The sequence below is a fragment of the Neovison vison genome, chromosome 10, assembly GCF_020171115.1.
Source record: "Neovison vison isolate M4711 chromosome 10, ASM_NN_V1, whole genome shotgun sequence".
NCBI lineage: Eukaryota > Metazoa > Chordata > Mammalia > Carnivora > Mustelidae > Neogale > Neogale vison.
Window position 1 is genome coordinate 63,603,839 of NC_058100.1, and position 25,914 is coordinate 63,629,752.

The following is a 25,914-nucleotide window of genomic DNA, read 5'->3' on the forward strand; positions in this document are numbered from 1 at the left end:
TGCGCACCCACTTCTAGGAATTAGCCTCTCCAATTGGGGATTTAGGCAGGTCAGAGTAAACAACGGACTTTGTAGGGCCACTCACAGGTGAGGACAGTCTGCAAAACATGTCGCTTTCTCGAGATAAGCTTCGTTTGGAGGGGAAAGCGCACTTGCTCAGACAAAGCAGAGTGTTTTTGTGCTGAGTGCTGCGTGCGCCTCTTTGAATTCCCTGACTTAATAACACGACGCGAAGCTACGTGAGGGTAAGCGGCAGGCTACTAGCTTCGCCAGGTCCCACCTTCTCTCGGGCACTTCCGCCCCTCCCAGTCCCTGCACAGACGGGCGGGGCCGGCTTCTGTCTGGCCGGAAAGGGCCGGGCCATAGGCGTCCACACTTCCGGCACAGCTGGGCGGGAGGTCCTAACGCGAGGCGTGCGAGCGGCCTGGGTGACGTCACGGAAAGTGGCGGGACCGCCTGTGTTGGACCTGCGCAGTAGGCTGGTTTTGCCGACCTGGAACGCTGCGCCTTGCGAGGGCTTTCCAGTGTTGCGGCGGGGCGTTCTGGTTTCGGCCTTTTCTCGGCAGCTCGCAGGAAACGGGCGGCGGAAGTGGAAGCAGAAAGTATGTGTGTCTGTGTGTGTATGAGAGAGACCTGTGACTCATTTAACAAGTCACTCTAATATGCTCAGCGCTGCGTTGTGGGGATTGGAGGGAGCCCATCGTCCGAAGGTCCGTAGATGACGGCCAGAAGGGGAAGGCGGGGCCGGCAAAAGTATGACCCTTCTGCAGTTATAAGACTTTATTTACTACTTCTACGTGCCAGGGTGCAGTGGTTGTAAGCCCATATTCTAGTGTATGTTAATCGGGTCGCTTTTCTTACATCTGTTGGCGGGAAGATAAGGGGAAGTTGGTAGGGGAAAGAGGGCGTGTGGAACCCAGAATTCTGCCTCAGAAGGGCAGTTTTAGGGTTAGACCCCGGAATTTTGCCAAAGACAGTCCTGGCACTACGCTTCCCCGATTTCTTTAAGGTTTGAACCCGAGAAAGTGGTTTACAGCAGGTAAAATTTAGAAGAATTCAGAGAGAATGTCAACGTAGCCATAAGGCGTGAAAGACGCAGAATTTGAGACTAAGGGAGACTACGTCAACCATAGAAATCAGGCAGCATTGGCGATCGCATCTTAATGTGATCTGGATTAGCATTTCACAGCAGAGGGAGGGACAAAAAGATGTTTGGAAGATGCTGTAAAACTTAGGGGAAGGCTGTTGGCAGGTTTCCTGGTATGTCATTGGGTGGTGTTAATAATCCCATGCTACTGCTTTGTTTTTAGGCCCTTCCTCAAGTGCCTGGAGCTCAGAGATGCGGCCCAGGGGAGGGAACTGTAGCTAGGTAAGGAGGCCATGCTTACTGTTGCTTCCAGATTCCATGTCAGCACCGAGTCCTCAGATGCTGGTGGCAGCTGCTCAGCAGACCTTGGGCATGGGAAAGAGACGGTGCCCACCCCGAGCTATCTGTCTTCACCTCGCTGGAGAGGTGCTGGCTGTGGCCCGGGGACTGAAGCCAGCTCTGCTCTATGATTGCAGTTGTGCAGGGCCATCAGAGCTCCAGAGCTATCTGGAGGAACTGCAGGGCCTGGGCTTCCCGACCCAGGGACTTCACATCCTCGAGATTGGAGAAGACAGCTTGATTGTCAGTCCTGAGCACGTATGTCAGCACTTGGAGCATGTGCTCCTTGGTACCATAGCCTTTGTGGATGTTTCCAGCTCCCAACTTCATCCTTCTATTTGCTCCCTGGACGAGCTTCAGAATTTGAAGGCCCTAATGGCTGAGATCATCGCGCATTTGCAAGGGCTGCAGAGGGACCTATCCCTGGCAGTCTCCTGTAGCAGACTTCATTCCTCAGGCTGGAATCTCTGTACTGTGTTCGGGATCCTCCTGGGCTATCCTGTTCCGTATACCTTTCGTCTGAACCAGGGAGACGACAACTGCTTAGCCTTGACCCCACTACGGGTGTTCACTGCCCGGATCTCATGGCTTTGTGGTCATCCCCCCGTCTTGCTCTATTCCTTTAGTGTCCCAGAAAGCTTGTTCCCATCCCTGAGGGAGATTCTAAATACTTGGGAGGAGGACCTTAGAACTCGATGTAGGACTCAGAATGACTTTGCTGACCTGAGCATCTCCTCTGAGATAGTCACGCTGCTAACAGTGGCTCTCTGACTTTAACTCTTGTGCAGAAGGTACTCAGTAAATAATCCGCTCTAGCTGAAGGATGGTATCAAGTACCAATTCAGAGCATCTTGAAAACACCGGGGGCGGGGGGTGGTGCTATAATCAGTTGTCCATATCACAGTGGGCATGGGATAAGTGGTGGCGGCATTGGTTGTACATTTGCCATTTCTGTACTAAGGAGTCCTCTTGACTTTGCTGCGATATCTGCTGATTTTTCCACTGGGTAGGAGAGAGAAGAAGAGAGATTGTGCAGAAGGGCGGTGGAGGACAAGTGTATGTTCTTGTGTGGTAACTATAAATACACCTGCCCCCGTGGGTGGTGTCTGCCAGAAAGTAGAAGACTAGGCGGGTTTTACCACATGTTTCTATACCACCAGCTGAAATGGACTAGGGAGGATAGACGAGGATGCTCAGATGTCTCACACGTGTGATGTGAGTTGTCATTCCAGAGTAAACGAAGAGTTCTGAGGAACAGAGACTGTTAGATGAAGTATTTATTTTACAATAGGTTAAAAAAATAATAACAAAGTCAGAAATCTCAGGTGGGAAAATGCACACTTCAAAGTATATCAACCTTCTGAATTTTTTATTGAGTTTCTTGCTTCAGGTTTTTACCCAACCAGTGGTCACAAGTGATTCAGATCACCAGGCTGTCCTTCTTGGCCAGGAACACTGCCAGTGCTATAGCGATCATTACCATCAGCATCGAGAGCCATCGGCCACATTGCCTCTGTTAGGAGGGGCGGGGGAGAAAAAGAGGCCATGGGTTGTTGGAGAAGGTACAGGCAAAAATAATCTTCCTTCTTCCCATCCTAGCCCAGTGGAAAACCTTGGATCAGTAGAGGAGAAAAAGCTTTTTGTATCACTGTCTCTCTCACTTGGTCACATCCTTTGGGATAAAACCACTTTACTGCTGGTCACTGGCCCCCAGTCCAGGATCACTGACTCAGGGAACCATACTCAGCAAAAGCCAGATACTTAGATACTGATAAGAATAGTTAAGGAAAGGGGCGCCTGGGTGGCTCAGTGGGTTAAGCCTCTGCCTTCGGCTCAGGTCGTGATTCCAGGGTCCTGGGATGGAGCCCAACACAGGGCTCTCTGCTTCGCAGGAAGCCTGCTTCCTCTCCTCTCTCTGCCTGCCTCTCTGCCTACTTGTGATCTCTGTCTGTCAAATAAATAAATAAATAAAATCTTTAAAAAAAAAAAAGAATAGTTAAGAATGGGACATAATTCAGCAAAATTATATTATGCTCTGTTCGTATTCCGTGGTACTTTTGCTCTCCTCACTCTTACCACTAGCTCATAATAAGCTAAAAGAACACCACTTCATACTTTAGCTAATAGTAAGTCTTCCCCTCAGGCTCAAGAATTCCATGAAAATTAGGCTTGGATGCATGAGCCAGTGTTTGCTGACACTGGTTATACTATCAAGTATGTCAACCAAGTTGAATGGAACAGGCTGGCCAGATGTTGGCACGGGCTGATAAACTTTATCTGCAGGATTTGGCTGAAGGAGGAACCATCCCACCAACATGCAGGACGATCTGGGAGGATAGACCCTCTTACTCTGGGAGGCAGCTGCTGGCTCTGGTTCAGCTCTTCTCGACAGTGCTGCAGCTTACGCAGGCAGGAGAGGTACTCGTCACTGAGGTTGTCTAACTCCGAATGCAGTTCTTTGCACTGGAGGGGAGAACACCACCAACGTCATCACCACCAGTTCCTTCTGGGACAGAGCCCCAGGTCTGGGACAGAGAGGGCCCCGTGTGAGTCACCCCCTCATTCGTTTGGAATTTTTACCACCATCCTCCCTTCCCAGCTTTTCTCAGAGATTTCAGTTTGGGTTTTGACTGTATCACCTAGTTTTTCCGGAATGTGTTTGTTTAAATGATTGTAATGCATATTATAATATGACGTATTGTACATGTCAGTGCTCCCACGTGATTGTATGTGTGCAAGTGCTTTGTAAATGGGGGCACCAAAAACTGAAGTTCTTGTAGCACAAAAGACCTGGGAGTGATCTCAGTACAAACATTTTCCCTAGGACCTATTGAGTTGCATGTGAAGACTTCTGGGGATATGTATGTTTCCAAGTATGTAGATGGAAAGGGTTTTGTTATTTAAAAGGCACACTGTATAAAAGTTTTAAGATAACTCTAGGACAAAGTGTGAGGGGTTAATGTTTTATTAAATGTGTTTGAGTTTAGGTTGACTTTGCAAAAGTAATTACTTTATAAAATCTGGAATAGCAGTTGGTATAAATGAAGAAGGGAAAAGATTGACAGATTAGCCCAAAAGCAAAGACATTTTATAAAGGCAAATGAATACCTGCTGGCATCCAGTCACTATGTAAACTTCAAAATCTTTGCTCTCTGGCTGCCTCCCAGCAGTTTTCCCTACCATTGCGGGATGATTCCCTCACTATCTTAAGGTCACCGTCTCACCTCCTTTTCCTTGGCCTGGAGCTGCAAAGTCTTCTTTTGCAGCTGGTCTCTGAAATCCCATTCTTTCTCCTTCCCTGTACCCTCAGGTTCCACTTCATAATGGGAGGGCTTTGGACTCCACACAGGCAAAGCCTGATCTAAAAAAGCAGCCAGATTCTCAGTGATGGTGAGGTCCACACCTCTGAGGCAGGGTCCTATCACTGAGACAACCCTGGAGTGAGGGGAAGGGAGGAAAGGGAACAAGGGAGGACCTGTCCCTGATGAGACAGCATAGAATAGAATTCTCTTACTTCCTCCCATTGGGACCGTGCTCAGTCTTGACAGAGCTGGAATTTGAGCCCCTTGAGGGGAAGGTTGGCATCTTACTTTTCTTTGTATCCCTAGCCCTGTTTAATGGCAGATACTTCCAGAGAATAGTTGCTAATCCATTTTCTTTTGTGATATTTCTAGTAGGTTTGCTGGACACTTTAGTATAACTAACCCCTTCTCCCTTCTAGCTTCATTTCAGTCATGAGAATGGCTGTCCTATCCTAGACTTCATCTTCCTGTGGTTAAAGATGGCTTCTGAGCTGCGTGGCAGTCTTAGTCTTGGTGAAGAGAGCACTGCACTAGGAGTCAAAAATTCTGGATTGTTGTCTTAGCTGTGTCCTTAATTCTTATGACCGTAGAATTTCATTTTCTTACCCATTCTATGGGTATCATAACTTCTGCCTTCTCTTTTACATGGTGATTGTGATGAGAAAACAAAAGACCATGTGGAGTGCGTAAGTGAGGAACTTGCCCTCTTTAACCCCCCCATACATGATGAATTCTTTTCAGGGAGCTAAGGCAGCAGACTTTTGAGTGCTAAGAGTGACGTGATTATTGAATGCAGCATGGTGTGGGCTCGTGGAGTTGGATGTGACTTGGAAAGTCAAGTGTAAAAATTGACATTAAATCCTGCGTTCAAAATCAATTTATTGAAATGTTCAACACAGATGTATATTTTCAGAGTAGAAATTCTTTTCACAGTTTATATACCTCTCAGGATAGGAGGCTAACTGGTTAAAGTGTTCTCAAAGTCAATCATCAGTCCTGAAAAAGCTCCCCTAGATCCCTGACCTAACAGACTTCTAGAACTGTATGGGACTCCAAGAGGTCCTGTAGTCCATCCCCTGCCTCTAGGCAGGCAAGAAAGACCACTAGCTTAGAATTTGTGGAAGTAAATTTGCTGACCTTTCTTTGTTAAGAGTTTCTCCTGTTCTTGAAGCTGTGAGGATTGATTCTGGAGCAAACCTGTGGAAAAACACAAGAAACTTGTTTGTACTAGCGTATCTACTGGACACAGTGTCTTTTCAGAACTTTGCTTCAAACCTTAATTATTTAAGATGTTCCTGTCTATTATTGGTTGAATTGTGCCCCTCCCTCCAATTCATTGGAAGTCTTAACCCCTAGTGCCTTAAAATGTGACTTTATTTGGAGAAAGGTTCTTTACAGAGGTAATCAAGTATTTTAGGGTGTTAGAGTGGGCCCTAATCTCATACGACTATGTCCTTATAAGAAGGGGAAATTTGGGGATGCCTGGGTGGCTCAGTTGGTTGGGCTGCTGCCTTTGGCTCAGGTCATGATCCCAGCGTTCTGGGATCGAGTCCCACATCGGGCTCCTTGCTTGGCGGGGAGCCTGCTTCTCCCTCTGCCTCTGCCTGCCTCTCTGTCTGCCTCTGCTCGCTCGCTCTCTCTCTCTGTCTCACAAATAAATAAATAAAATCTTTAAAAAAAAAAAAAAGAAAAAAAGGAAGGAGAAATTTCAACACAACTAGATAGAAGATATCTGAAGAAACATAGGGAGAAGAAAGCCAGCTACAAGCCAAAGAAAGTGGCCTGGAACAGATCCTCAGAAGGAATCAGCCCTGCCAGCACCTTGACCTTGGACTTGTAGCCTCCAGAAAAAAATAAATTACTGTTTTTAAAGTCACCCAGTGTGTGGTATTTTGTTAATGAATACATCATCCTTGTATCTCTTCCTACCATGTCTTTACCTTTAAGTCGCCTTAGAAGAAAGACTTCCCCAGATGGCCCTGTTTCAAATAGCAACTGTTTTCCCTTTAACCAGCTTTTTTTTTCTCCATGGCAGCTATTACTACCTGACACATACTTAATTGTAAATGGAAGCTCCATACCTTAGTGTAAGCTTCATTTAGGGAAAGAGCTGTGTCAGTGCTGCTCAGCACTGTATCCTCAGTGTGTATACCTAAGGTGCCTGGTTCTTGGTAGGGAATAAATAAGGCACGATTTTGAATTGATTCCTTGCGCATTCAGCTCCTGCCCTATAGGTGCTCGGCATCTGCTTGTGGCTGCCGTACTCTTACTATGCATTGCACGAAACTTCTCTGTTGGGGTGTCAGGTTAAGGTGGTGGGAAGCCAGCAGAGCTATTAATTGAATCGGGTTCTCGAGCTTTTCAGCCATTGCCTACATTTTTTTTTTTTTTTTCTCTCCTGAAATGTCCCCTTTCCTCTTTGGCCCCAACAGGTAGTTTTGAAGTGGACTGAGGTATCTGTAGTGTGAGCTGATTTTCCAAACCATTCCTAACGACAGATGTCTATAGGACATACTCATGTATGTAATGACTGTCAGTATATAAAATAACTGCCTTAGAAAACTCCGCGTTTTTTCAAATCTGAAAATCCGGGTGAGATTTGGGTGGTTGTCTTTGGCACAGAAGGAGGAAAGTAGAAAAGAAAAAAAGACAGGCTAACATTAACTCATGAAGAGCTGTGTAAATGACCTCACTTTTCAAGAAGGTCCGAAAATGCACAGAAGTGGAGGATGCGTCAAAGACTGGGCCCCAGACCCTTCCTTTGGATGCCTCTTGTGGGGCAGGAGCGGCAGGAACACCAGAAAGAGCCAGCTGTGCTACTCTGAGAAACTGGAAGGGGAACTTACCCTGCAGCTGCTGTACTTGGGCCACCAGGGCGAGTTTCTCCTCCTCTGACCTCTTCAGTTGATCTGAAAGTGAAATAACGAAAATCAAAATAGATGAACCTGAGACTTAACCTGACACCTGAGGAGGGGACTTAGTTGTAACCACTGATGTGTGCTAAGTGGAAGTCCTCTCTTTTTTCTACTCGCCCTGGTTCTGGAGAGGGAACCAGATCCTGAGCTCCTGGGATGTCATCGGCCCCAACAACATCAGGTTGAATGAAGAGTTGTATCTGCCCATGATTTCGTCGTCTATGCTGATGCAGAGGCTAGGGTGGGATGCCTTCAGTATGCCTTGCGTTTCAACTGACCTTCCCCTTCCAAATCAGAAATGCAGCCTTGCCACAGGTGACTGAAATGGGAGTGATGTGACCTTGCTCAGAGGGACAGGCTGGAAGAGCCGGCCAATACTACCAGACCCGCTAGCACAGCACAAATCTTCAGGCTGGGATGATTAAAACAGCCCTGCCTTTCCCTCGAGGTAAAATGAAATCACAAACCCAACCAAAGACTGAGGCCTTCTCCTCCACCCATCTTCCTAGAGGCCTTGGAGGGGAAGACTACCTTGTAGGTGCAGGGTATCTGAGCTGTACAGATCTCTGTCCCCCTGCAGGTGTTCAATCTTGGCCTGCAGTTCCTGGTGCTCATTTTCCAGAAGTCGCAGAGCCTGGTTCATCTGAAGGTCTCTACTGTCTGCTCCCTGTAAGGAGGGAAGGCCCAACACAGAGGCAGGTCAGTGCTGGGGCGGAGATTGGGAACAGATTCCATGGAAGAGGAAGACTAGAATTTTAGAGACAGAGGATTATCAGGGAAATGGAAACATTTGGGATTCTTTGTTTCTTCCATCTGCTCTTTCCTCATGCATTAGATTTTTGATATTTCACAAGGGACTCATTTGAGTCAAGCCCAAATCATCGCTTTTTTAGGTGTCCTTCACATTGTCTTTACTTCTTATTCTAACACTGTCATTTTTCTTTTTTCCTTTGGTAGGGTCATTTTTCTCAAAAAATTAAGGTTCAAAAGAAAAAGGCCTTCATGAGAGAGATGGCAAATAGTGTACTGGCCAGCTGGGTTCACAGCTTTAATAAGACACACGCTTCGGCTTATTAATTTGGCTACTCGGGTTCCTGCTTCAGGAAAATGATAAAGGTGAATTTTTGATGTGGGTCCTCAAAATTTCAAACCAAGTAAATAAAATCTATGAAGAGAAATAGCTACTATGGATGGAGGCCTGTGCCAGGCATTGTGCTGTGTGCTTTGTAGTGGATTACCTCAATCCCACAACAATCCTATGACATAGGTACTAGTATTTGCCTCCTTTTGGAGATGGGAAAACTAAGGCTTAGGAGATCAGTTGACTTTGACCAGGTAACACCCGTTGGAAATGATGGAACCCTAGAGATGCCAAGGATCTACTGTAATTGCTTAAAAATGACATTGGCAGGCTGTTAGTCAATCCTCAACCTCTGAGTATGTCCGGGTGGCTTGTTCTGTGCCAGTAGTGGACATATCTGAGCCGAATGCTCTGCTGGCTTGGGGTGCAGAGAGTGGGTTGGAGTATGACTGTAGGCTGATGAATATTCCAGTCTAGCTCTTTGCTCATGGATGGTATCGTTCGGGGAACACTTAGTTCATTTGCATGAAACATCCTTGCTGAACTCATAATTAGATTCCAGGGCCCAAACAGTGAGTCAGATACAAAGTGGGCAGTGAGTGGGGGACTGGAAGCCAGATGCTGTCAGGCTGCCTTGAGAACCCCCATCCCAGCAGCAGCTTCTGCCCTCCCTGCTGTCATGCCCTCCCTGCTGTCACTGCCCCTCGTCCCATAAGCCCTGCCTTTTCTCTCCCCATGTGCCCACCCCAGGGCCTGGTACCTGCAGTTTGGACTGGAGCACGTGGAGTTGGCTCTCCAGCTCCCTGTGCTGGGCCCCCAGGTTCCTCCAGTCCTCCTTCAGAGCTTCATACTGGCTCCTCCACTCTTCACACTTCTGCTCGGCCAGAGCCAGGGACCGCTGAGGGGATGGTCAGACAAGAAGAGGGTGCCTTGGGGGTTCCAGGGAGTTATGCAGCTGGCTCCCATGCTGCCCAGAGCCACCCAGGGTCCCAGCCCCAAGGACTACACAGCATCCCTGCACCTGTGTGCTCTGCAGTTGCTGCTCCGCACTCATTTTCTCCGCCAGCACCTTCTGCAGTGACTCCTTGGCCTTCTGCTCATAGTTGTTTTTCTGGTCTTCCATCTCCAATAACACCTTTTTCATTCCCCAAGGCGGATATTTCTGTAAATTTCATGCAATTCAACAAACACATATTGAACTTCTGTGTGCCAACCCCTTGGCTGGGATACAGAAAGGAGAAGAATTTGCTCCTGGCCCCCAGAGCAGAGATACCAGTAACCCGGTGAACCTCCTTCCGGGCTCGAGGTGGACAGGGAGAGAGTCCCAGGTGATGAGGGAGGTAAGTGGGGTTAACATGGTGCTCTAGGCATGTTGGGCCTCCCCAGGCCTTCCAAGAGCACTTCAAATTCAATATTTCCAAATCAAAATAATCTTTCTCAATCTGCTCCTTTCTCCTGGGCTGCCTATCTTGGTGACCAGCATCATTACCCACTCAGTCTCCCTAGCCTGAGACCAGGGAGTCATCCTTGATTTCTCTCACTTTCTCCCACCAATCAGTTCTCATGGAACATTGTCAAATCAACCTCTTTAACACCTCATGTCTGTGTCTTCTCCATAATTCCTGGCACTTCTTTGGTTCAAACTCTGGTAACACTATTATATGGGTCGATGCAATATTTTCTCTATCTTCAAGCCTTGAAGCTAGAGGGTACTTTCTGAAATGTAAATCTGATCACATCACTCCCTTTTTAAATCTCTCAGTGACTAAGGATCAGGTCCAAAATCCTTGGCATGGCTCCTACTTGAGAGCTCAGACTTTGATTCTATGCTACTTCCACCCAAACTGAACTGTTTGCAGATTCCCTAAGCACTGTGTATTTTGGCCTTTGCCTTTGTCCATGTAGATTCTGCCTAGAGCATCCTCACCTACCCTTTCTACCTAGTTAAACTCTACTCATGCTTAAGACTCCATCCAAGGATCATGTAAATTCTGATAAATTTTGACCAATCACCCCTGAATCATGGAATAGGTAGCTTTTCTTAGTGTTCATATAGACTCATTTGTGTCCCTTATGGGACTGTAAACTCCTTCGGGGTAGAGAGCATACTTTTTTCCCTCTTTTATCTTTGTAGCTCTAGTACTCTCAATATTTTTAAATTCACATATTTGCATTAAAAAATTATCTTGGCTTCAGGAGTTAAGAAAAGAGTAGCTTTGTATATTCACTTAGGGTCTTCCTTTCCCTAGCCCTTTCATCTTTTTGCCCTGTGATTCTTGGGAAGGCAGGCAGCTTTTGCTGTCAACTCTGGGTTATCCCACTGAATAACCAGTAGTCTAGATGGTACAGATCTCAGGATCAATATGAAATCATTTCCATTTAGCTTTGGAATCATCTGAAAATTTGGATCTAAATATGAGTGGGTCTTAGGTTCTTGGAATTTTCATCAGAAGCAGGATCCAGGAGGTCATACATAGGCATATCCCAGTTAGTGGACTTACCCATGCTGGCCAGCTTTACCCCCCTGCCCATTGAAAATGAAGAGCCTGGCATTCTGGATTATGTGTCAGTATTTTATAAGCATGGTTGGCATTATATAGTTCCTAAGAGTCTGAAAAAACAGGCTATACTGAAAAAACTAAAAGTTGTGAATCAGCAAACCTGTCTATAAACTCTGTTCCCCTATAAGACCCCAAGCGTGCACCCAGGTCCATCTTCTCTCCCTAACTCCACATGTGCCACCTGATTCTCTTATCTGACATCTCACCACTTGTCAGAAGTGAATCACTTCTCCAGTGTGAAAGCTGATTTATTTCTATCTCTTGTAATCCAAGATCAGGCCAATCAAGAGTTTACTGAAGATGGATAACAATACCATAGAAAAACCAAGAGTCGTGGCCTTTTATTTTCTCCCAGGGATTGCTACTAGACTGGTTGCCCACAGAATGGAAATCATTTTGTAAGACTTTGTTCCAATATCCAGTTTTTCTGTTCAAAGATTGGGACCTTTGAAGGTCTGAGTGATGAGCGTCTTTACTAGGGCCTCTCCCTACAGTTCCAGGTATTCCTAAGATTCCCCCAGAGCTGGCAGAGTCCTTGATGCTGGGGTTGTTTCTCAGGGTGCAAAGGGAAGAACACTAGGAAAAAGAGAGAAGAGGTGGGTTGGGGACCAAAGTGAAAATGGCAAAGCCAGAGCCGAGTGAGTAGGAATGGGTGCTTTCAGCTCTATCAGGTGTCATTTCCAGAGAGTAGGATCGAGGCTCAAGCATTCTCCTTTAATTCTAAATTCCTGGGCTGGAAATGTCTTAAGAAAGCTTACCTGAGTACAGGTGTACAGCTGGTTTTCTAAAGATCTCAGTTTGCCCTTCAATTTGTCTTCGTTAAGCTGGCCCTGGAGCAAAGGGGATGAGTTAATGAGTGTGGACCAAAATACGACATGCAGTTTTCTTCTGTTTTTCCAGATTACTGCCTAAAATGTGGTCTGTGCTCAAGCAATGTTTGTGAAATTGAACTCTTTCAGGATGTAGGGAGGAGGAAAGATGACAAAGGATGTTTGACTAGAAGAAGATCATTTCCTCTTTCTCTGAAATAGGAGAAGGAAGAATTGGACTGGCCCCAAGTCCTCTCTGTACCTTGAGGTTCTCTATCCAGTGGTTCAGGGTATCATAGTAGGAGTTCACTTGAGGCAAATCTAAGCTCTCTTTTTCTTTCCTCCTTATCTCTCTCCTTTGTCTGTCTAGGCACTTCTATATTCCTCATCTCCTCTTAGTTTTATACATGGACTTTTACTTCCAAAGTTTAGGCCAATAAGACTAAAGGAGTCTGATATTCCCTTCTTTACCCCTGTCATGGGCTGAATTGTGTCTGCCCCCTCCACTACCTTCCCCCCAAGTTTATATGTTAACATCTTAACTCCCAGCACCTCAGAATGTGACTGTATTTGGAAATAAGGTCTTTAAAGAGATAACTAAGTTAAGGGACACCTGGTGGCTCAATTTATTGAGTGTCCAGCTCTTGATTTTGGCTCAGGTCATGATCATGGGGTTGTAGGATCAAGCCCCACATCAGCATGCCTGCTCAGCATGGAGTCGGCTTGAAATTCTCTCTTTCTTTCTCTCTCTCTCTGTCCCTCCCTCCCCCCCACCCCTGCTTTTTCTCTTTCTCCCTCTTAAAAAAAAAAAAAAAGATAGTTAAGTTCAAATAGGTCATTAGGGTGGGCTCTAATCCAATATGCCTGCTGTCCCCATAAGAAGAGAACAGAACACCGTGTGAAGACACAGGAGAAGATAGCCATCTGCAAGCCAAGGAGAGAGGCCTCATGAGAAACCAACCCTGTCAACGCCTTGATTTTAGACTTTTAGCTTCCAAAATTGTGAGAAAATAAATTTTTGTTGGTTAAGCCACCCAGGCTGTGGTATTTTGTTATAGCAACCATAACAAATACCTACCCCCCTTCCCCCAACACACACACACACACACACACACACACATACAGGGCTCAAGATGAGAGCCTGGGTGGGCCTGGGTGGCTCAGTTGTTTGAGCACCTGCCTATGGTTCAGATCATGATCTCAGGGTCCTGGGATCAAGCCTACCACAGGGCTCCTTGCTCAGCTGGGAGTCTGCTTCTCTTTTGGCTCCTCCCCTTCTTCCTGTCCCTCCCCCTCCCCCGCTCATGCTCTCTCTCAAATAAATAAAAAAATATCTTTTAAAAAAAAGATGAGAAGGGGCGCCTGGGTGGCTCAGTGGATTAAAACCTCTGCCTGCGGCTCAGGTCATGATCCCAGCGTCCTGGGATCAAGCCCCACATCGGGCTCTCTGCTCAGCAAGGAGCCTGCTTCCTCCTCTCTCTCTGTCTCTGCCTGCCTCTCTGCCTACTTGTGATCTCTGTCAAATAAATAAATAAAAATAACATCTTAAAAAATATATGAGAATTTTTTTTCTTTTTTTTAAAGAATTTATTTCTTTTTGTCAGAGAGAAAGAGTGCACAAGCGGGGTGAGCAGCAGGCAGAACAGGCAGAAGGAGATGCAGGTTCCCCGCTAAGCAAGGAGCCAGATGCAGGACTGGATCCCTGGACCCTCGGATCATGACCTGAGCCGAAGACAGCCCTCAACCAACTAAGCCATCCCAAGAAATTCTTTAAGAAAGCAGGAAATGGAGGAGAGATATCAAGACAGGGTGTGTGTTTGTGGGGAGTGGTGGCGGTGGTGATAGAAGGGCTTCCCAAAAGCCACGTTCTAGGTATTCATAAGCAGCGGTTCTAGGTATTCATAAGCAGCGGTTCTAGGTATTCATAAGCAGGGTTGGCTTAATGCCATTTTGGACTTCCCAAGAGAGATGCTAATCTCAAGGGTGAGGGTAGAGAAAGGCAGGCTGGAAGAGCCTTATCTCTTTCTCAGTTTTTCAGTCTTTCTGCTGAGTGGCTAACAATCTCCTTGCTGCTTTGTTCTTTCCTCCACCAGTAGTGGTCTCCCTTTCTCCAAGGGCAGGGTTTTGTTCTTCCATCTCTGAGTCTGACTTAAGGTTGTCTGTATGAGGAGTCTGGGGAGAGAGGAGGGTGCCATCGATGAGAGAGCCGGTTTCCCAGAGGAAAGGCCGTGGGTCTCTAGCAGGAACTCTGATTTTCATATCCTTTTCTCTGGCTTTTTCCAACCAGACCCTGTGAGACACTTGTGAGGCCTACAAATTACATTTCTCTCCAAGCCTGAGATGCCACATCCCCTCTCAGTCAGGTAGCTTGGGTATTTGGAACCCTCGTGATGTTTCTGGTCTACAGTGGCCTGCGTGCAGTGGAGGGGCCTCTGTTTTGAGGTTTGTCCCCTTTAGTGAGTTTCAGGGCACCTGGGGGAGGCAGGAAGTGGTATCTCACAGCTCCTGTTTTGATCTTGTTTGGCCGATTCTTTTAGCCCTGGGAGCCAGGGGGCGCCCCCACCCTTTCTGCTTCCTGTATTACTCAGCTGGGCTTTGCAAAAGCAAAAAGCTTTGCCAAAAATAATTTTTCAAAGTGCCTCCTGCTATTAATGTTTTTCATAATGTCTCGTGTGAGAGCTGAGAGTCCAGGATTTGGCATCTCCAGTAGCCACAGGGCTTTGGGACAGATAAAAGAGATGGACAAAGACTTTCATTGTTCTGGGCTTTGGACTAACTGGTAAAAGGGCTGTATTTCCCTGAGTGACCTGTTCACTATCAATCCACCGGTCCTGAAATCAGCTTCTTCTGCACCCCCATTTCCTGGTTCAGATCTCTGCATTTTCCTTGTGCCTAAATTCCTGGCTACGGCAGAATGTAATGAAACCCACTGAGTTTAAGGTTAATCTTGCTGTAGTTTGAGAAGAAAACAGACAAGCCCAAAGCAATATCCTTACATTTTCCCCGTATCCTACCCTTTTGGGATAGTTCCTCTCTCCTTCCTTACGATGGTTTTAATCCAACATTTTGCCTCTCCCAACTGTTTCTGTATTTTAGACCTACCCCAGATTACTTTTCCATTCACGGTGCAATAGAAGACAGTTGAGGAGAGCCCCTTCAGTGGGGATGAAGGACCACCCAAGTCTGGGGCTTGGAAAAAAAAATTTCTTATCCACAGCTCAACATTCCCAGGCTCCCTGAGGCAGGGAAGAAAGCTGTAGCCAAGTTGTTGCAAATGGGCCATATAGTTTCCTGGTCTAAGCCTCAGTCCCCCTGCCACACGTTCTCCTGCCCCATCAAGCCCAGTGGTACAGTATGTGGGAAGAAGCACTCTTTATAGGCCTACTGTGGATGTTTTCTGGGCAACCGCCCCCCCGGGAGCCCAGGGCTCAGAGAGCACAGTACCTCTGGTTGGAAAAGGGAGCAAGATGGAGGCCATACACACCTGGAGCTGGTCTGAGGTCTTCAGCTCCTGCTTCTGCTTGGCTTTCCCCAGCCTCTGATCTGTTCTCCAGAAACACCACCACCTCACCGCAGAAGCGCCAGCCCACAGCTCATCTCTGCTCTAGCAGGGGTTGCTTAGGGCTCCCAGCCAATCCCCCGCGGTGCTGTCATCTCAAGATCTCGTTTCCACTTTGCGGAACTTAAAACCCCAGTGTGCCCTGCTCCTGTTTTGTATTGCCCAACACAGCCAGCTTGCTTTCTCTACTGCCCGAAATGTGTCTGCTCTGAAGGGTGGACCCAGCTCTGGAGTCTCAGCAGTGCCCCAGGCCCCATCACCTCCAGCAGCACCAGAGTCAGCTTTGAGGTGGAGGCAATGCAGGGAGCTCGTTCTTGGGGTTCTCTCTGAGTTTGTAGTGAGCTTCCGTGCATGTGAAGTTAGAGAGTCAAATCACAGGGGCCAAATGGGAAAAATAAAGGCCTGAACTGGGCTGAATGTCAGTCCCTATTTTGGTCACATTCTTCCAATTAGTTTTCCCAATACCGTAGTCTGGGCTTGTCCTTCAGCAGCAGTTGGCTGGGGAGGAGGGTTGGATTATTTTGTTTTGGGGGAAGCAAGAGCTCTTAACTGACTATTTTTGTGAAAAACAGGAAGCTAGGGGGTTGGTGGGGAGGAGGAAGAATAGAAGGGTGCGTATAGGGAGGGGTGGGAGAAAACCACAACCAGAGGAACTTACACTCGAGTGCCCACTGTGGAGTGAAACTGCTCCAGAGGTGACCTTGGAAATGTCTCCCATTCTCGCCAGGCTTGCCACGACTCGCGCTCTGAGTGTGGCTTACCTGGGATGTTGCCCCAGCTTTGGCCACTTCCACACTCACCCAGAGCCACGGTCCCCATTGTCGTCAGAGATACTTCCAAAACACAGATCCAATCATTTTTGACTCACTTCCGCGACTTTTTGGCATGTATATTGCCCAAGTGAGCACAGCTCCCCAGCTACTGACTGCGCTCTTTGGGAGGATGGGCCAGATGTTGCTCAGTATCCGACTTTAAACCCACATACTGAATCCTCCCGTTGCTCCCCTGCCGATTGCCTGGAGCAGAGTTTCTCAGATTGGGGTTGCCGTGTATTCTCCTAGGTCTGTGATACCTATGCCTTTCATTTAGGAAAGAGTCTCTGCATTATTTAAGTTTGAGATCCCCTGTCCAACAGAAAACTTCATAATTCCAGAGACCTGTCTGAAGCCCCTCCTGGTCTTACCTTTGGAACTCCTCTGCCTCCATCCCTTCATTTCAGCCACTTTGTTACACAGAGGCCTATAACCATTCTGATTCCTTTACCATAAACACCCTTTTCTTTCTGTTTTTTCTTCCCCATTATCATTTGTACTGCTGTAACCAGTAAATGACGCATCCTTCCAGATCTGGCTCAAATGGTCCCTTTCCTTTGGAGCCTACCCTGTTCCACTTCAGGCAGAATAATTGTTTCCTTCTCTTTCCTCTGCATCCCATTTTAGAAACCACTGTTACAGCTCTATCATAAGCTGCATTCGGGTTATTTACTACAAGTCTCTCTCTTCCTGGTTGATAGGTGAGCGCCTCAAGAGCAAGAACCCTACTTCTTGTTGTCCCTGTAGCATGGGGCTCAGCACACAGTTGAAACTTACCAAATGCCCGCTGAATAGATGAGTGCAATGATCTCAAATTAGTTCAGCACCAGAAACCACCTGGCATGCACAGCTGTCTGTCCAGGCTCCTGCTCTGCCCATGACAACGACTTCCTTTGACAATCAGGAGCCCTGAGCATAGACACTAAATCCCGGTACAATGATGTGTGAGGAAGGAGGCCTGAACTGAGGAAGTCTCTTTTGCATCACTGTCAACTTCTTGGTTTTGATCCACACCCTCCCAGCCCAACTCTCTGTCTAAAGACAAGTCCTCTGTGCTGAAGGGTTAGGTGTTCATGGAAGCCTGTGAGGTTGTGCTTTCTCTTTGTCTGCCCTGCTCTTTGCTCCAGTGAAGTAGCTCCCGGAATAGCACAGTCTAGAGGGTTTCACTATGGGGTCTAAGGACCCTGGGAGTCCCTGAGACCCTTTTACAGGTTTGGTGAGGTTCTTCCCTTTTCAACTACGTATCTGTGTGAGTCTGGATTTTCCTTCATATACTTCAATCAAAACAGTGTATTACAACAGATGGAAATAGGAGAATCGAGCAGTCTTCTTTTCAGACTTTAAAAAGATTTGCCAAAGTGTAAAACAGTGCTACACTCTTCACTATTTTTTGGAAAAAGATACTCATTTTTCATAAAAATATGTAAATTAGGTTCACGTGTAATGAGCTTATTGTTGTTATTTTAAAAATCTATACACATTTTAAGATTCCTATTTTCATTTCTCATATGGTAAATCCTAATAGGGTAAATATAAAAAATTCTTTGGGGTTTTTCGTGAACTTTTTTAAGAATATAAAGCAGTCTTGAGATTAAAAAGTAGGAAACCCATTGCATTAGAGTATAGCACACCTCTAGGTCTTTGCTTATGTTGTATCCCCAGCCGAGAATGTAGTTCCTGCTTCCACGTTAGTCTGGAAAATACTTAAAGTAACTATAAATATTCCCCTGGTTCTCCTCTTCTCTGGAGTCATTCCTTCCTTCTTGTGTACTATTCTATCCCGAAAACATTTCTCTTATTTCATTTCTCATATCTCTGCATTGTTTAGGCATCTGTTTCCCTGCCAAAACCACAGTTCTCTGAAAGCAGGGACCTTGACTAATTAATCTCATGATTTCCAGTGCTCAGTATGGAGAACATGATCTATGAATATTTGTTGAACGAATGGACTAAATTAAGGAGGTCTGAATTTTAGTTCCAGTTCTGCCTCTAGCTAGCAGTGTGACTTTAGGCAAGTCACTTGACCTCTCTGACACACAGTTTCCTCGTTGGTGAAAAAAGAAAACTTAGACTTACATGATCTCTAAAATCGCTTCTCACTTTGACCTTGATGTCTAAGCTGATTAGTAGGTACACAGTAGCTCACAGTTAATATTGGAGTGAATCCCATACAAAAAAAGAAGTTAGCATTTACCACAATCAGTAATAGCAAATATATGGGCATCTTCCTTCTTTTCTCCCAACAAACTGAGCCATGGGAATTCTTGCCAGTTTTGGTTCTGGGTCTTTCCTGGGTGTGGAGTAGTGTGACCCCAGCTCATGACTTAGCTGAGCTCTCCCATATAGTTACTGTGACATGTCTGACCTCTAGGTCTTAGCACCCTCCACCTCATCTCCTCAGTAGTGAGAAAACCTCTTCCCTTGCTGGGATCATATGGAAAAAGGAACAGAAACTCACGAGCTTTCAAATAAAGATTTCATTCCCTTACCTTCCAAGAGCTGTCAGAGGCCCTTATCAGAGTGGAGAGAAGGTCTTGGAGAATCACCATTTTCTGTTTTAGAACCAGCTCCCTTTGTAAGGCCTCCTGAGGGGCAAAACACAAGAAGGGACATTAACCTGGAGGAGGAGGGAGCAGGTGGGCAAAGAGCTGAGGGGAGAGCTCACAGGTTACTTACTTTGAGGTACTCAGAAAGCTGGATGATTTCCTAGAGAGAAAGAAAAAGGGTATTCTAGAAGATTCTATGTCCTCTGAAATCTTGGAACACAGAACCAGAGCCAGGACTGACTTGTGTCAAGTAAATGTTGTTCCTTGGCTCAGACAGAGTCCCTCCAGGTCCCCATGTCTGTGCTTGTCCAGGAAGAAGGTGCCCCTTCATCCTAGATGTGTTTACCATGGAATTCCAGAATGTCAGATCTTGGAGGAGCTGAGATACCATCTGAGTCAACCCTTCAAAGTGAGGATTTTCTTACCTTATCCAGAACCGCAACTCCGTAACTGAGAAGAGAAGAAATGAAAACAGAAATGACAATGGATCAGAGAAACAAGCATATGGGGAGAGGTGGGTCGATTCCTTCTCCAGTCTCTTCTGAGAACCAGCAGGGTGGGGCAGTTAAGGAGGACATAGAAGGTCACTGTGCTCCTTCTCCACCTGGGGGAGTGGGTGGCGGTGGTGGTGAGGGTTTCAACAAAGCGTAGATGAGAGGAATGGGTGGTGTGTAAGGAAGCTGGGGGCAGGAACGGAGAAGGTACTCACTTGGTTTGCTGACTAGCATCATTCTTAATTGTTGGCTGGGCTGCTTCGGCCTTTGTCTGAGTGCCTGAGCGATAGAAGATAAGGCGATTCAGAAGCCATGGAGGAGGAAGTGGGAAGGGACAGGGGCTGTCCACTGTCCGCAAGCTGAGCCTGCTGTGGCAAGATTCTCTGCAGGCCCCAGTGAGTGAGGGAGGCTCTGCTCTTACCGCGATGGTGCTGGGGTGGTTTTTTGGTGGGAGAGTCCTTCGGTGAAAAGTCCCTGGCCTGGAAGGGGCGGTCAGGTAGATCCCTCCAGGTGCCTGAGGGAGGGTGACGCTGGGTTCGAAAAATCTCAGAGCTGGTGTCTGACACCTGGAAAGCAAGTGGGGGATGCTGAAAGCTTAGAGCCTCTTAGAGCATGATTCTCCAGCTAACTGCAAAAAGATGAACCCATGATCAATTTCCAGTCTAGAACACCAAAGCAACCCATTCAAACCTTGGAAACTACTAAGTTGTCCCTGCTCCTGCCCTCTCTCATCCTGGCTGGTGGGAATTGTCCTTCCAGGCCAGGCAAAGAGGGAGCAGGGCTTGACTCTCCTTACTTTCTTTGGAACCCCTGTCTACTTTGTTTGATTTCGGCCACTGACACTGCCCACGGTGATGTGGAGAGAGAACTGGTCTGAGAGTGAGGGCGTCTGGGGTCAGACCCTGCCCTTTCTATGAGATCTCAGTCTCCTGTCCGTGTAATGAATCTACATGACGTAGGCAGTCTCTGAGGCCCCTTCCATATTCAAGAGGTGGCTTCCTGCCACTCAGGGATGGCTGGAATACTGCTGAGGTTTTGGGGAAGAGCAGAGATGAGTAGGGAGGGGTATAATAGCAGTGGTCACCATCTAGTCCACTCTTTTTAAATATCTTCTATATACACACTCAAAAATTCTATGGTTGTAACAACACCAAAAGGCTAAGGAATGCCTATGGTGGCCAGTCATGCAGACTGACTTGACCGCAGTAAAACTTCAGTAACTGATAGGCTTAGGTGAAATTCTTTACTTACGTATGTTTTCTTCTTTCTCGTCTTAAAAAAAAAATTTTTTTTAAACAAAAAGCAAGCAAAAAAAGAACAGAAACCTCCTTGCCGTAGAAACTACACAGTTGGTTTTATTTCACAATCAGACTCAAGGATCGTTTTTCTGAACAGGACCTTCTGTTGTGGATGATAGATCCATTAGTTAAGAAACCCCGACTGAGCTTCTAGTCTGGGTATGGAACGAGGCCAGGTACTTCCAGGGAATCCGGCAGACCCGTCCCCGCTGTCAACAGGCACACAACTTGGATAGAGGACACAGATGGCTGGATGGCTTAGATCGCCTCAGCAGACCCTGATTTCTGCCAGCACTGCTCCTTCCCAGGCCAGAACGATGGGTTCTCGAAGTAGTATTACACAATCTTAGAGGATTTATAACCTCCTAAGGACCACAGAGAGCAGAAGTGGCCTGAGGAAGCCAGGGAAAGCTTACTGGACCAGATGAAGCTTTCGTTGAATGAATTTTAGTACAATGGAATGGTCTAAGTGGAAGGGAAAAGGTGGGTGCAACAGCCTCACAGAACAAGAGAGGATGGGGTGTGTGTGTGTGTGTGTGTGTGTGTGTGTGCATGTTCCCGAGAGGGGGCATGAAGAAGATGGGCCTGTGTACCTGGCATACAGTAAGCACTCTGTAAATATGTGTTGAACGATATATGTATAGACCGCCTAAATTTGAACAGATAACTAGGAGTTAGCAATGGCGTTGCTTACATTTTTTTTTCTTCTTTAAGGAAGAAAAAGAGGCAATTACAAAACAAAACAAAAAAAACCCAGCTGAACAAACAAACAAAAACCCAAACAACGAAAGTCCCTGAATGAGTCTAAGCGGCTCAGGGAAGTGACTCTATTATTGAGGAAGCAGGAACTTAATTTAAATTTGCTTTTCCGTGAGTCTGAGCCCCCCCATGTGCCATAGTACCCCTGCCCCTGTCCAGAGCAAGGTGTCCCCTGACATGACCCACCTGCTGCCGGGGGCAAGAGATCTTGTGGGCCCAAGACAAGGGTTCTTTGAGGTCAGTTGGCTGGCCTGGCCTCCTGGAGGGACCTCGCTCCTTGGCCCTGGGGCTCTGGGCCTTGCCTTTCTCCTCCACCTCCAAGTTCCTCCTCCTGAAGAACTCCTGTTGTCGTGCTCTCTGGAGCTGCTCTCTTTGCTGGAGCCTCCGTGCCTTCCCCACCTGGCGGCAAGTGGTCACATTGGGGCGGCAGCGGCGGTTCTCACGGGTCTCCTGCCGGCGCTCACACTTGGCCTCGTAGCTCTCAGCCCAGCGGGCCAAGCGAGGGGAAGGCCTGGGGTCCGGGCTGATCATGATGACCTCCTGAGCACCTGTTGTGCTTGGCTTCCAGTTCCTGGAATAGCTGCCTGGGTCTGCCAAATGCCAAGAGGGAGGAGAAGGGGAGGGGTCAGGAGATGGGCAGAAAAATGACTGTCTCCCTGGACCAGGGGCAGAGATAGCATAGCCTCCCCTGCATGTGGGTTCAAAACTGACAAGGTGATGGTGTTAAACTGGGAGCCAGGACTCCTGGGTCCAGGCTGTACCTGGCACCTGTAACTTTTGCTTTCCTCTCGCCTATGTTTTCCCCTCTGCAAAGCAGAAAGATCTCTTTGGCTACCACTTCTTCCTTGACCTTCCTTGACCTCACCCTGCCTCTGAGTCAGGGGAATCTGAGAAATAATTGATGAAAATTGACATGGCAAGTTGAGGAATTTGGACGGTAGATAGGGATGTGGTCATTTTCCAGAGATTTCCAGAGAACCAGGTAAACTGGCTTCCTGTTCTCCAATCTAGAAGGAAAGCCAGCATCTTTATGCTCTCTTGGCCCAAGCTGATGCTAAAATAGATGAGTGACTCTTCTCAAGGCCTGGAGAGATAACCAGGCCCCCCAAATTGGGGCCTGTCCAGTGACCCACTGCTATCTTCTTAGCCCTTAATAGCTAGCTTCTGAGTCCGGTTTTGGGTGTGGTTTAGGAGGGAAACCTCACACTAACTCCTCTAGTCATGGAGTCCTGACATTGGTCCGTTGGTACCCACTCCTGGCCCAGGACTGGGCTCTGACCTGGAGCACATCAACTCAAACCAGTATTGGCTGAGTACCTGCCAACTGCCCAGCGTTGACCAAAACATTTCAGAGCTTCCAGCTCAGTAACTCTCCAAGCTGAAGTTTCCATGTTTTAGAATCTCCTCCCTGTTAGGGCTAAGTATGCTGCCAGGTCTGCTCTCCTTAGCCCAAACAGAGATCGTGCCACCAAAACCAGTAACCATGGAAATGATACCTCAATAAGGCTATTGTAAACAGAAATGAAACAACTGAAAACAGTTACCCCAAGTCCCCAGGGAACCAGGCTTGATGTAGAAGCCATACTTGCTGCCTCTTCTTTCTTCTCTGTGCTCTGCTCTCTCTTTCCCACTCTCTGTCACCTACCTTCTCCACATTTGTTTCTTCTCCTAGAACCCTCTGGTAGCTTGGCTGAGTTGGGGCTGGAGCTGGCTGAGTCAGATTCTGAGTACAGGAAATTCGGTGCCCTGCTTCCGCTGATCACTGGAGTCAAGCCCAGTGGATGATGAAGGAAGAGGGACTCCCCCTTCCAGCTTCTGCTTCTCTTCTCTGTCCCACAATGTCATCAACCACCACCCGGGGAACCCAGTTCCTGGATAGGTCAGAGAGGGCATCTCAGCTTCACTGGTCCGCAGGCAATCTCCAGCTCTGACCCCTTGAGTTCATTTATAAGCCAAACAGACTCAACAGGTAGCAGCCTCTCTGCCCTTTTATTGGAACTTTGCTACCCATCTGGCTCAGTCCAGAATTCTCTGCAGGATTCTTACTCTCTCTCTCTGATCATCCAACTCATGCTCTGGGGGGAGGGCGGTCTCACTCCAGGAGAGGGTCTTATAAGGTCAAGCCAGGCATTCTCCCAAATGCCTGACTCTTGAGGCTTGGAGTGGCATCACTCTGGCCTTGGGCCGTGCAGGCCCCAGGCAGAATTGTGAAGTTGTCAGTGCTTTCCTCTCATCCCATCCCTGGGGAGCTCTCCCCTTTCTTTAGGCTTTTCTCCTCATTCCTACCCTGTAGGGTTCCCTGACTTCCCACCTGCCACTTCTATTATTTAAAAACAGAACAAGATCCAAAAGGTCCATTGGTATTGAGTTGTGAATGACTGAATGATTGTGTACAGGTGAGCTCCACATCCAGAATCTACCTTGTAGTAGCTTAAGCCATAGCCCCTGGCTATTCTGCCTTAGATGAGGGCAGCTGAGCGCCCTGGCTCCTGGCTGTGTGGGTTCATATCGTGGCTCTCCTACTACCTCTGTGCTATTAACCATCTCTCAGTCTTAGTTTTTTCCATTTATAAAATAGGACCACAACCTCCCTTGTAAGCTTGTAAGAATTAAAGAAAAAAAAAATGCCCATCGAGAATCCGGCACATAACACACAATAAACGTTAGGTTTTTATAATACTGAAGTAGGATTATTACTACCCCGGTCTTGCTGATCTTGGCTCTTAAAGACTTGGTGCTGTAAGACCGAGACCTCCAGCTAGACTCCAGGATCAAGAATGCCTCATCCCTCTGTCCCCCACTCTCTTCTCTTTGAAGGGGTGCTGTTTATACATGGAGGGGATGTGGTCTCCGGTTGAAATCATATTTACGGCTCTGGTTCATCTGAGTGTGGGCCACAAGGAAAAGGGACTTCTCTGTGATCTGGGCACAGCTGCCATCTCAATTAGGCCCCGCAGAAAAGCAAAGAAGAGGTGGGGTGAAGAATGCATGTCCAGCCCATCTGCTTCCTACCATTAAAACGTGGGCCACTGGGTCCCCTCCCTATTTGGCTCCAGGGAATCCGAGGGCTTTGCAGGGGAGGCAAAGCCAGTGATTATGGAGAATCCTCCTACCTCCCTGCCGTGGGGAGGAAAGGGCTTCGGGGGAGGAGCTGGGGCCTGAGATGGGGTCTCTCCAGATTCTGCCAGGTCGCGGACACCAGTGCACCAGTCCGCGGACACGTGGGGTGGCCTGAGGGGCAGACCCCGGGACCAGCTACCCAGGCAGAGACTCACAGTACGAATGGCTCCTTACAAAACGGAGCATTCCCAGAACCCCCACCCCCACTCCCACCCCCATAGGATTAGGTGCACACAGCTGAGTGGAATCCCATCCAGCTTTCCGGGATGTCTTGACCGTTCTGATTTGCTTAAACACAAGAAGCCGTGTGGGACGGCTGAGTGACAGGGATGGGCTGTGGACGAAAAGGGAACTGGTCCCTGTGTGGTTCAAAGAAAGGTCACTGGGCCGCTGCCCAGGCTTTCTGGCATCTGGCAGCATGACAGGGCCCATGTGGAGCTTGGAGAGGAGGTGATATAGGCTCAGGGTGTCCTGCCACGGGGAGAGGTCAGGGTGCTGCCCTCACCTGACAGTGGTTTGTCGCCACCTTTCCAAGTCTGCTCCTGCTTCCTGTCTGTGTGTGCAGGGAGGGGCTTCCCGCATAGGTCTGGCCGCCTGGGGCACAGCTCCCAGTGTGAGCCTAGGAGAGAAGGGCCTGCACAGAAGCCGCGGAAAGGCAGCGTGTTGTTTTGGGGACTCCTGCTTTGAAGACAACCGTAAAAGGTCATTTACTTCATGCCCATCACTGGCAAGCTGGGACCCTAAGTCATTTGACTCACTCCTAATCCAATCTAACCGACAGAGCGGAGGAGCGTACAAAGCTATATCCTTGGGCCACGCCTGGTGTCCCCCGGAACCATTGCAGGACGCCTTCCTGCTTACCCCACCCCCAACACTCTTAAACCAACTCATCTGCTTCTGTGTCTCCCCCTTGAGCCTAGGGAAGCTTGGGTGACGGATCATTTTCCCCACCCCAGAGTCAGAGGTCCCCAACCTGGACACAAAAGCATCCTCCTTCTCAGTTACCTTGGGTCCCAGGCTCCAAACCAAGCAACTCAGGAGAGCATTCCAGCTCCTGGGCAGATCATGGCTCTTGTCTCAGATGGGGCAGGACAGCAGCTGAGTAAAGTGCAAGCTCTCAATCCACGGCCCCCTTAGCGTTTCCCTTGTTAGTACGGTCTTTCTTTTTGCACAGCAGCCTTTGCTGAAACAGGAAACAGACAAAGCCACAGTGCTTGCTCACCCCAGTTCCT

The 25,914-nt window shown here is 47.7% G+C and overlaps 2 protein-coding genes across 8 annotated transcripts; one reads left to right on the forward strand and one right to left on the reverse strand.

The window, feature by feature from the left end:
- Window positions 1-485: 485 nt before the first annotated feature.
- Window positions 486-5,605, forward strand: C10H1orf74 (chromosome 10 C1orf74 homolog). Of its 4 annotated transcripts, XR_006386668.1 has the most exons (3): window positions 486-602; window positions 1,311-1,369; window positions 3,710-5,605. XR_006386668.1 is itself a non-coding variant. In XM_044267482.1 (2 exons), the coding sequence occupies exon 2, from the start codon at window positions 1,406-1,408 to the stop codon at window positions 2,195-2,197; it is 792 nt and encodes a 263-aa protein (XP_044123417.1). In that variant the 5' UTR covers window positions 486-602; window positions 1,311-1,405; the 3' UTR covers window positions 2,198-3,280. The 4 variants fall into 4 exon arrangements, 3 of the variants coding, with proteins under 3 accessions (XP_044123417.1, XP_044123418.1, XP_044123419.1); XM_044267482.1 differs by lacking the exon at window positions 3,710-5,605 and having other exon boundaries at window positions 1,311-3,280; XM_044267483.1 differs by lacking the exons at window positions 486-602; window positions 3,710-5,605 and adding an exon at window positions 611-753 and having other exon boundaries at window positions 1,311-3,280.
- Window positions 2,847-25,914, reverse strand: TRAF3IP3 (TRAF3 interacting protein 3). Of its 4 annotated transcripts, none has more exons than XM_044267481.1 (16): window positions 25,688-25,914; window positions 21,749-22,152; window positions 19,927-20,071; window positions 19,721-19,784; window positions 19,437-19,461; window positions 19,142-19,171; window positions 18,955-19,050; window positions 12,044-12,115; window positions 9,746-9,886; window positions 9,485-9,622; window positions 8,175-8,310; window positions 7,575-7,637; window positions 5,866-5,925; window positions 4,651-4,787; window positions 3,776-3,889; window positions 2,847-2,939 (listed from the first exon to the last, which is right to left on the reverse strand). In XM_044267481.1, the coding sequence occupies exons 2-16, from the start codon at window positions 22,091-22,093 to the stop codon at window positions 2,847-2,849; spliced, it is 1,659 nt and encodes a 552-aa protein (XP_044123416.1). In that variant the 5' UTR covers window positions 22,094-22,152; window positions 25,688-25,914. The 4 variants fall into 4 exon arrangements, 3 of the variants coding, with proteins under 3 accessions (XP_044123416.1, XP_044123415.1, XP_044123414.1); XM_044267480.1 differs by lacking the exon at window positions 2,847-2,939 and adding an exon at window positions 25,188-25,301 and having other exon boundaries at window positions 3,629-3,889; XR_006386666.1 differs by lacking the exon at window positions 4,651-4,787 and having other exon boundaries at window positions 2,855-2,939.

Excerpts from the sequence above, each read along its gene's own strand:
- TRAF3IP3 (XM_044267479.1), bottom strand. The coding sequence starts at position 22,093 with ATGATCAGCCCGGACCCCAGGCCTTCCCCTCGCTTGGCCCGCTGGGCT. Across the intron at positions 9,623-9,745 it reads AGCAACTGCAGAGCACACAG|CGGTCCCTGGCTCTGGCCGA; the intron begins GTGCAGGGATGC and ends CCATCCCCTCAG. Across the intron at positions 3,890-4,650 it reads TCCAGGCCAAGGAAAAGGAG|TGCAAAGAACTGCATTCGGA; the intron begins GTGAGACGGTGA and ends TCTCCCCTCCAG.
- C10H1orf74 (XM_044267482.1), top strand. The coding sequence starts at position 1,406 with ATGTCAGCACCGAGTCCTCAGATGCTGGTGGCAGCTGCTCAGCAGACC.